Consider the following 9,856-nt stretch of genomic DNA (forward strand, 5'->3'; position numbering starts at 1 on the left):
TGCAGTAGTAGGCATGGAGGGCCCTGAAAGAAATGTGCCACATCTGCTCGTCTGCCTTATGTTTCTGCACAGACTGTCGCATTTTTAATAGAAGTGCACTTTCTGTTCTACTCCAATAAACGCAACATTACCAACTCCAGTGTGGGGCAGTCCTTCAGTCAGTGCAGAACTCTTTCTGTACATCTCAGTCAGCTCTCATTTTTCCAGCATTGTAGTACAAGATTTGTCAAACTGGTTTAGCAGAATATGAGCAGTATACTCTTAAATTAGCTGTTTATTTGTATGCACAAGTTCAGGTTCTCAGTTTGGTTGCATGACAAATTGCCATACCTCAATAGATACAAGAAACAATTACAAGAAACAAGAAAAATCCAAACAGTAATAATCACAACAATATAATGACATACATTTCTTTTGGTACGAATACAGCCCATGTCTTGGCAGTGTATAAATTCAACTATACACCGCAAGTACTGTGTCCTGACCACTATTATTCACATGTGTAAAACCATCACAGCAATTCAACAAATATCACAGTAATTAGTGACATACACTTTGTAACTGATTTACATGAGCATAATGTATACAAATGGTCCCTGTGTACCTACACATGACTAGTGCCACCCGAGTACTATTACTCACAGGTGTAAAACCAACAAAGCAGTTCTTTAAAAAATATCACAGCGCTTAGTGACGTACATGCTGTAACTCCCTTGTAGAAACTTAATACAAACACGTGAGGACACAGAAGGCTAGCAGAGGGCATACATGGGAATACCACCGCCTCAATACTAATTCACAAGTGTAAAACCAACCAAGCAGTTCTTTAAAGAATATCACAATGCTTAGTGACATACATTTTCTAACTAGCTTATATAAGCTTTATACAAACATGAGAACATACACAAAGCTAGCGGTGCATCCGCATAGCAGTGCGGCCATCTGAACACGATTATTTGCAAGTGTAAGCTCAACAGAACAGTTTGTTATAGTGACGCACATTTTGTAACTGCCTTATACAAGCTTAGTGCAAGCACAAGAATGCAGAAAAATATAAATTTAAAACTTGCTCTATGCATACACAAACAGATCAACACAAATGGTAAACACCGCTTGGAAGACAAATGTGACTGTGGCAAAGCGCAGTGCTGTGCCGGTTGAAATTGCCACCCACAAAAGTATTGAGCAATGCTTAAACCACAGGCAATAAAGTGCTGAAAGACTGCGTCTCTAACGTAACTATTTTAATTCAAATTTCCTGAATATAGGGCTCGCTTGCAGATAAGGCATGTGATCCAACTGACCCGATTTTACACCTGCTACATGCATACAATGCCCTCAGATATAACTGGTAATAATAATTATAAAAGGCATTTAAAAACTTGATAGTATGATGAAGATGCATGACTAGAAAAGTTCTGTCCCCCTCGTACTAGTTAAAAAGGTCTAAGTACGACACATGTTCTATTTTTCCTCAATTTTTGCATTAATGGACAGCCGGGAACCTCGAACCGACACACAAAAAAAAAAGATACTGCTATGTTAATAGTGTTATGAATAATTTTTTGTGAAAGCTTTTTTACAGACAAGTTGCAGTCTCGTTTCTGGAGGTTGAGCTGTATCTTTCAAAATAACTTGAAAAGTGGTCACATGGGAGCATGATATCATAATGTTAGTTTCAGTTGACTCTCTTGCCCTACAAGTCGCTGCTCACTGTGGCCAGTGATGCAACAGCAGTGTCTGTGTGATTTTCATCACACTTCTGTCCTGTGCCATTCTTACCAGAGTTGGCGGCACATGGATACCCAAATTTCGATAGTGTTGCTTTCTCAGGTGGTTGCTTTTGATTTGCTCAATATCAGTTGGCACTTCAGCTGCATCAAACTTCTTTTTTACCTCTTCAACAACATCAACAACAATCTTATGACACCTGTGTTGTCCTTCTAGTTGCCTACAAAGACCAGTCAATCTAGCAACAACACTGACAGTCTCTACTATCTTGTAATGGGGGAGAGGTGTGTCCCACCATGTGTTCCACATTGTTGTCACTATGTGGGCTGGCTGGGGAGGCAACAACTGTAATATGTTTGCATTTGCATATATTAAAGTGATGCTTGTACTGTGTTATAACACCTAACTTAGTCTTGCACTTGCTGCACAATAACACTGGCTCACAGTCGTGGTGAAAAGCTTTTGTATGTTGAGCAAATGAGTTGTATCCACTACAAAAAGTCAGTGATAGCAAACATGTTGCTCTACCAGGCCTGGTGTGGTTCCTTCTGACACTGCTGCTGATGCTGACGCACTGCTGCTTGCCTCGTACACTGTTGCAGCTGCAGTAGACATGGCAGTCTCTGTATCTATTGCTGCCGTGTCATCTGTCATGGTAACTTCCAAGTGGTATCGGGCTCACTTCTGCAACAGAGATGTTGTTTGCCCCTTGAGGGCTCTCATGATCAGGGCCAATAATTTCGTAGGCATTGTCTCCTGCATCAAAGAACCAATAAGAACAGCATGAATTAATAAACATAGCTCTAAAAAGTACGGACATCAAGACTTAATCACAAGCTTTGCACATAAGTGACCGGGCTTAATGAATAATACTTGCAGGAGGAGTTACACAATTGTTTGTGTACATTACAGTAAAGCCTCATCAGAAGATATTCAAGAGGCACGGGAAACATGTCTCTCGAAACCAAAAACTTTGAGACACTGAGGAGCCAGACTAGATCACTTTATTATGCATCATCACTAAAGTATGTTTTGATATATCTGAAGGAATAAATGCTCAGGGTGGCTTAAAGGGCCCCTAAACCACTTCTCGACATTTTTTGAACATTTCAAGTAAACACGCGTATCGAAATCAGAATGCCGTCACGATCGACGAAGCCAAATGCCAGAGTGCGTAGCACTGCCGGAGCACCACAATATGAAGAAAATGACCCCGTGCGCCTCTCTGGACCTATCCTGCACCCCCCAGTTTGTCCTGACGTCACCAGGCTGTCTCTGATGATGTCACCAGTTTCCGGTGCTGTCGATTGGTCGAACGAAAGTGTACGACTGCCGGCAAGGCCTGCAAGCAAATACACACTCCTTCTTCCTCGTCGTGTTGCGCGCGATGCCATTGTGGGCAGCCAATGGGGGCAAAGAACAGAAACGCCAACAGAAGGGTCTCCCTATGAGGCTCTTCAACACGAGTCACCATACAGTTCCGTTGTATTAGCGCCACCCCTCGCAGGACGACGGGCCAGCGCAACAGCAACAGAGCTCGTTGGTGTTGGCCTGTCCCGTAACATTTGGAGGTGTACTAGGCAAGGAAAAGACGATACTGTCCATATGGCGTGTACCAGATGAAAGAGTAAAATGAGTGGGGACTACTTTTCGATAATCAAACACACGTAGCTCCACTATTACTGCACCGTTTCGAAAAATTCTCGTGGCTACCTGTTCATTGCCTTATTGTGTAGAACTGCAACACCGCAACTAAATTTCAACCTCGGTGGTTTAGGGGCCCTTTAAAGAAGACATTCACAGCTTTTTAGTGACTGTAGATTGTGTTAGCTTCCTTCCCAACTTCTGGAATTTAAACACTTCACTTTGCAAGCCTTGTTGCTCGCAGTACCTTTGAGGTGCTCTTAGACGCTCGTCAGCTTCAACTGCCGACACTTTCTGCCCTGCACTGTCCTCGTTTCCCTCCTTTTCTGGTTCATGCTAAAAGAGACATGCGCGATTGACTTGTGTAAGGATTGCGTGATCTTTACGCCCTTCGGAGCACACAAGGTGCACAAAGTGAATGTGTTTGGATTGTGTCCCTTCGAAGTAGTGAATACTTAAAAAGTCATCCTTAGTAACAAAGGTGTCTCTTGTATACAGTATTGTTAACGTGGCAAACATCGGAAAACCAACCAAACCATTTTCAGATGTCTCTTACAACCAAGTGCATCTTGTAATGAGATTCTACTGTACTGAATATTTTTCAACTATGGATCATCTGCATGTACATATAGTCACAAAGACATGTTGTGTGGAATGGCGAATCGGGAAACAGTTCGTACTCTTACTTTTTGTCCCTAACATAAGCAGCTGATAACAATATGATAAAAAAGCAGGCAATGAGGCTAGAATGGAACATAATCCTTCAGCTCTAAACAGTTTTTTGGGCCCACATCATTCCCTCATATGACATAAGGAAACAACTTGATTGCAGTAATGGCTGCATGTGATCTGAGTTGATTGAAACAAACTATACGTAAGGTTGTCCTGTATGTAATTTTATCAGAGTGCTTTTTAGATGTCCTGCTGGTGATCCTGGCTGCGCGATGCTTCTCATGCTTTTTGGCACGATTCCTTTTTTTCCACTCCACTTTTTTTTCAGATTTTCTCCCCTTTCCCTTCCCCCTTGTGTAAAATAGCACACTTGAAGTATCAAATCTGTTGAACTAACGTGTGTATCAAACCTGTTAACATGTGTGCTTCTCTGTGGTCTGTGTTGTATTTTTGCGCTGCACAATTCAATTCAAGATGAAAGATGGAACGTCCCTGGCTTTAGTTTAATTGTGTGTGTGTGTGTGTATATGTCTCTCTCATGTTTTGAAATATATGTACATTCAGGAGTGCCTGCATGCCCTTCTCTCCTGCTCCAGTGACGAAAAGGAGAGCCTGTTTATGTACCATAGTAAAAAATTCAAAGGTTTTCGCTGTGCCCATAACATCCCTTATCATATGGATCTGTCACAATACAGAGTAGCAGTGGTCCATAATACTAGCCCATCCCAACATAATTATAAATTAACACATACCAACATGCTGCGAAACAGCTGTTGCAAAGCCGCTGGTGAAGGCAATTTCCGCAGCACTGCAGTGGTACAGCCAAGTTCCACCTGTATAGTGACAAATCCATATGCGTGTTAGCAACTCACTAGTTGCTGATGGTTTCATAAGCTTTACACTACACAATAAAGTAATCTAGACAACTTTGTTGGAACAAATGCACATAATTAGGACACCACTTAAACACTAACACGATTATTTGCCCCCAATCTCTCACTCACTAAGGGATAATACTACTGAAACATCGGTGGAGAGCTCAGATTAACACAGCCCATAAAGGACAAGCGTTCTTTGAGGAAAACAGCTATAACAGCGGTTAGTTTTCTTGATCATTTTATGTGGTAGCTTTGATTTAAATGTCATGCAGTACTATAAGATACGAAGTGCCGCATTTCTAGCAGCAGAAGGCGTCATCAGGCTCATGGTACAACAGATTTTTGCACTGTTTGTCAGTGAGCCGACACATACAAAGAAAACCGAATTCACACATACATATACAGTGCCAAGTGCACTTCTCCTGAAAACGCAGCCACCAGTTCCAATGTTGCTGAAAGGAAAGGTTATATAAAGTGCGAGACTGCATGGAACTGCCACTTATGACTGTAAATGTATGGTCTGCTGATTGCAGAGGTAGTCACATACTATTTCTAGTCTCTTTTAGAAGCATCACTACAGAATAAATTAAAATCTATTCATAAGTCACGAATTTCATGCACCCACAGTTTGGCTAAATAACCTGTGAGAAAAAGACATGTTTACCTGGAATAGCAACCTTTTTTCCTGCTGCAAAACTTTCCTTCGAATTAATGAAATAACTTCACAGCGTCATAATGCGTTTCTCGCAACTACTTGCCAGCAGTGGCGAGTTAGTGTTTATATCCGACTCATTGGGCGACAATACTGCCAAACACAAATGCTTCACGAACACGAGAACACGTCCCTGGCAGAGAATAGCAACCATATATGCCTCTGTGAGACATGATTGCACCTTAGTGGTCAAAGTGTATGTTAGAACGACATCACCATCTCATTAAAAAAAAAAGCCTCCGTACAAGGCAGCCACCAACTGCATAATGTGAAATTGCAACTGATGTCCACTTACTGGTGGCCTGTGTTTGAGTCACTTTTAGCAGTTGACTGGGTGCTGAGAAATGCACATCCTGGGTTGTCCCTGCAAAACATACAGGGTTATGTCAAATGTTGAAAATATATATATGCCGGCATTTCATCAGTCGCAAAACAAACGAGTAAACTAATAAACAACTGTAATGTAAACAGAGTACACATCATAAGATAGGCTGTCAACTGTTAATGCATTACGCAAAAAACCTAATGCATAGGAAAGACTATATGTATACACACGAAGCTGACACACAATTTAATTCGCTCTAGGTTTTTCCGTGCAGTATATTCAAATTATTATGTCTCGTGGTTAAGCAAAATTAGTGTAAATTACGAACTAAATTATCTACCCTGGAAACTTTTCTTCAATATGCACCTGTGCGCGCTTCGAACGAGTAGCGTTGTAAAATTTACGTACATGGCATTTAACATAGTTGCTGAACACGGATTTTCTTTGCCCTGTGTCGTGTACAGTGAGCTACATATATCTGCCCCCCCCCCCCCCCTTTTTTGTACTAGCCATACTGCGTGCCACTGCACCTATACGCACGTCAATAAACCTCACGACACAGAAATAAAAAAAGCGCCAATCACCCATGCCTGCATGTTGTAGTGGGCCTAACCTAACCAAGCATGGGCTGTTGCTTTTTATAGTAAACACAGGCACCGTGCTCATTGCAAGTATGTATCATGTCGCTAAGCAAATATGCAATTTCATTGTACCACTATTTCTTTATCACATGGATATATCTGTTGAGAGGCAAGACAAAAAGCAGTCACTTCTCAGAACTAATCAGCTTTCTTAAAACACACTTTTAACTTTTCAATGACACTTGCTGCTATGTGTTTGTCTCCAGAGAGCATACTTGATTTGACTTTCCAATCAGAGACATTACATAAATATACCATGTTAAGATGACTGCCTGGAGCACGTGAGAATTTTCATCTTCGTGTAACATACTGTATCTTGATTTTGTTGACATTTGGTCAAATGGTACACCCAATATACCCACATACTAGTTTTCTTGTCCAAATAACATGCCAATGTATTTTGATTTTTTGGCATTGGCTCCTCTGCACTACGTGAAGTCGCGCTGCACTGGCTCTTTCACATCCTCGTGTCCTTGCAGCTGCCTTCTTGTGTTATATAAAGCGGGTGCCTGAAAAATATCGTATGCAAAAGTCAACACAAGGGCATGGTGCAAAACAACATCAAGACAGTCAAGGCCATGGCAATAAAAAAGTCTTAGCTCTTAGTCTTCCTAGTGAAATGCATGCAAAACATCCAAATGACTGCAACAGTCAACTGCTAAACTAACTTCAATTTTTAGATTTAAGCAAAAAAAACAAATAAACCACAGTTCATCCTTGTTTTTCATGAATGTTAGAATACTCCTGCTAATGAATAGAATACTGGTTATTTTCAGACGTCATAGTTCTGTCATGAGTGTGGTGTATCGCAAACACCACTTGTGACACATCCTAAGCACGTGCACAGTGTGCCCCCCCCCCCCCCCCCCGCACCATCCCTGGTTGTGCCACTGCTGAAGCCATAATTTGAGGTATATAGCTGCAAACATGATGCTCAGTAGGGATGAAAATGTTGTCCTTCAGCTCAATGGATATATGGATGTGCCTATAAAAAAGGGCAACAAGGCTTGTTATGGCAAGCTTACCCACATTTCAATACTAACAAGTTCACTGCGGCCTGCATCTAAGCTTACTAAAAGGCATGAACTTATTTTCATGCATGAGGTGCGCAGTGGAGTTCATTTTTGACAGACCCGACTACTGCTGCAGTTTGAAATCTAGCATTTTAGATTCTTGTAGGCATGTAAAAGTTCCAGTTAAAACCGCAGTTATTAGTTTATTACACCAACCTATTGTTCTGCGTACGACAGAGTGGTAACACGGAATTAAAGCAACATTTTATTTTGATATTTTATTTCTCTACTAAAAATATTCAAGCGATAAACACATCTTGATCTGCCATGCTATAGCAAAATGCACACATTACGCTTGTAACCCCCAGAGGAAGGCTGATTTAGCTGTTCATATGACATAACTCTGACACGCCAACTCATATTAGCAAATGCACAGGCATGTCCAAAACAATAAGCGCATGCAAAGCGCCCCTGCAATTGTAATTCCACACAGCAGCCGTTATATTCGATGCCGATGCGTAACTAGCTGCTCGACAATTCACCGAGTTCGTAGACATAAGCATCCTTTCAGTTTGGCACCGTGCACGAAAACCGCAACAGGAGACAAAACCCGACCTATAATCACACCATTTCAACATGAGCAAAAACAGTTCAGTCTTAGGGATAAACACTGTGAGAGCGATTTAGTGCGCGACGGCGACGAGCGACGGCTTCGAGCGACAAAACGGGCCGTCGCTTGAACAGATGGCTCGGTTCTGGAAATCTAGAAATCGTCGCTCGTCGCCCAGAAGTGCTATGAGCGACTAGCCAATAGCGCGAAGCCGGAACTGGATGTACATACATCGCTCAAATACTACCGATTGTCGCGCGGAACGAGCAAATGATTCAATTTTTATACGTGCAAGGATAAGAACGTACTGCAAGACCTCCGGAAATATTTTATGCTACTTTTTATAGTAAAATACATCAACGTAAATTACTAAAGCACGCGTCACGCGTGACTGCAGCCCTCATGCCGGCAACACCGGGGAGGCGTCGCTCAAAATCGTCGCTCGCACGGAGTACAACTTGTAGGCGACAAGCGAACGCGACAGCCATCTCCGTCGCGTCGCTTGTAGCTGCCGCGCGCAAGATCGCTTATATGGGGTTTATACTTTTTTCAGCATAAAACATGGATTCCTCATGCGTTTTCAGTAAGTTCAAGATAACGCGCCCAACTGACCTCTTGCAGCATGCAGCTGAATGCCTGCGGCAAAGTTTCTAACTAGCACTGGTGCTGCACGTAACTTCAGTGGTCGCAGATTCCCCCTGCGCGAGACACCGTCAAGCGCGCGGTTTATTTATAAAAAAAAGCATGCTGCCAGCAAAATGACGCCTTCTGTTATGTGATTCCTTAGTTCAACAGCGTTCCGTACACAGTATACTGCCAAACTGAATAAATTCAAACACACAAAACGCACGCTAATCACGCTCCGCATAGGCTCGGAATCACAGGCTGGTGAGCGAACCATTTTAAGCGTCCTCTCGCCTGGCGTCTTATTGAACATACCATAGTTCAGGCAGCGTTTGCGATCTTTAAAGCTCTTACGGACAACGGCAAAGTGATAAAATCACATGCAGTTATCGCGACGACTGGCTTTTTCGATTGACATCGAGAGACACAGCGCGTATGCCTAGGCCTTTGTCAATCGCGTCGGCTAAGCGCAGCGACGACTTCCTGGCGATAGCATGACATATACGGACAATGTGCACCTAAGTTAGAATTCACTTACCGTGGAGGATTTGCTGTTATATCCAAGGCATGACGAACGACTGTCGTGTTTTCGTGGCGACGCGAGATGGCTGACATACGATCTCCCTTGGCTGGCCTTTGCTGCTGCTGTGCTGCTCGGCGGAGGGATCACCTTTCGGTGCTGTGTTGTTCCGCGATCTTGGGCGCGCGCGCGCGCGGTGGAGCAACTCCGAGTGAAAAAGTAGAGCGCTCGCTACGCGTTCCTTTGAACTGCGGCGGCCTCTTCTCTTAGAAGCAAAACGATGTGTTCTTTGCTCAGCGTGCATGAATGATACATTGCCTTGTTAGGGGCCAGCCACCTACAGTTGAAGCAGAAGATTACGCTACGTTTTGTTTTCTATTGCCGCAAGAGTCTCTCTTTTCTATTGTCGCAAGAGTCTTTTCACTCTCTCTCTCTGAAGGGGAGAGTGAAAAGCACATTTCACTCTCTCCTTGGTGACAGAGTGAA

General features: G+C 42.8%; 1 protein-coding gene across 2 annotated transcripts; it reads right to left on the bottom strand.

Moving 5' to 3' along the window:
- Nucleotides 1-278: 278 nt before the first annotated feature.
- Nucleotides 279-9,531, bottom strand: LOC140217356 (uncharacterized). Of its 2 annotated transcripts, XM_072287893.1 has the most exons (5): nt 9,389-9,531; nt 6,970-7,112; nt 5,933-6,001; nt 4,800-4,880; nt 282-2,487 (listed from the first exon to the last, which is right to left on the bottom strand). In XM_072287893.1, exons 2-5 carry the CDS (start codon nt 7,016-7,018, stop codon nt 2,375-2,377), a joined length of 312 nt encoding a protein of 103 aa, XP_072143994.1. In that variant the 5' UTR covers nt 7,019-7,112; nt 9,389-9,531; the 3' UTR covers nt 282-2,374. The 2 variants fall into 2 exon arrangements, 1 of the variants encoding a protein (XP_072143994.1); XR_011893887.1 differs by lacking the exon at nt 4,800-4,880 and having other exon boundaries at nt 279-2,487; nt 5,933-7,112.
- Between the last annotated feature and the right edge of the window lie 325 nt (nt 9,532-9,856).

Source organism: Dermacentor andersoni, chromosome 4, assembly GCF_023375885.2.
Source record: "Dermacentor andersoni chromosome 4, qqDerAnde1_hic_scaffold, whole genome shotgun sequence".
NCBI lineage: Eukaryota > Metazoa > Arthropoda > Arachnida > Ixodida > Ixodidae > Dermacentor > Dermacentor andersoni.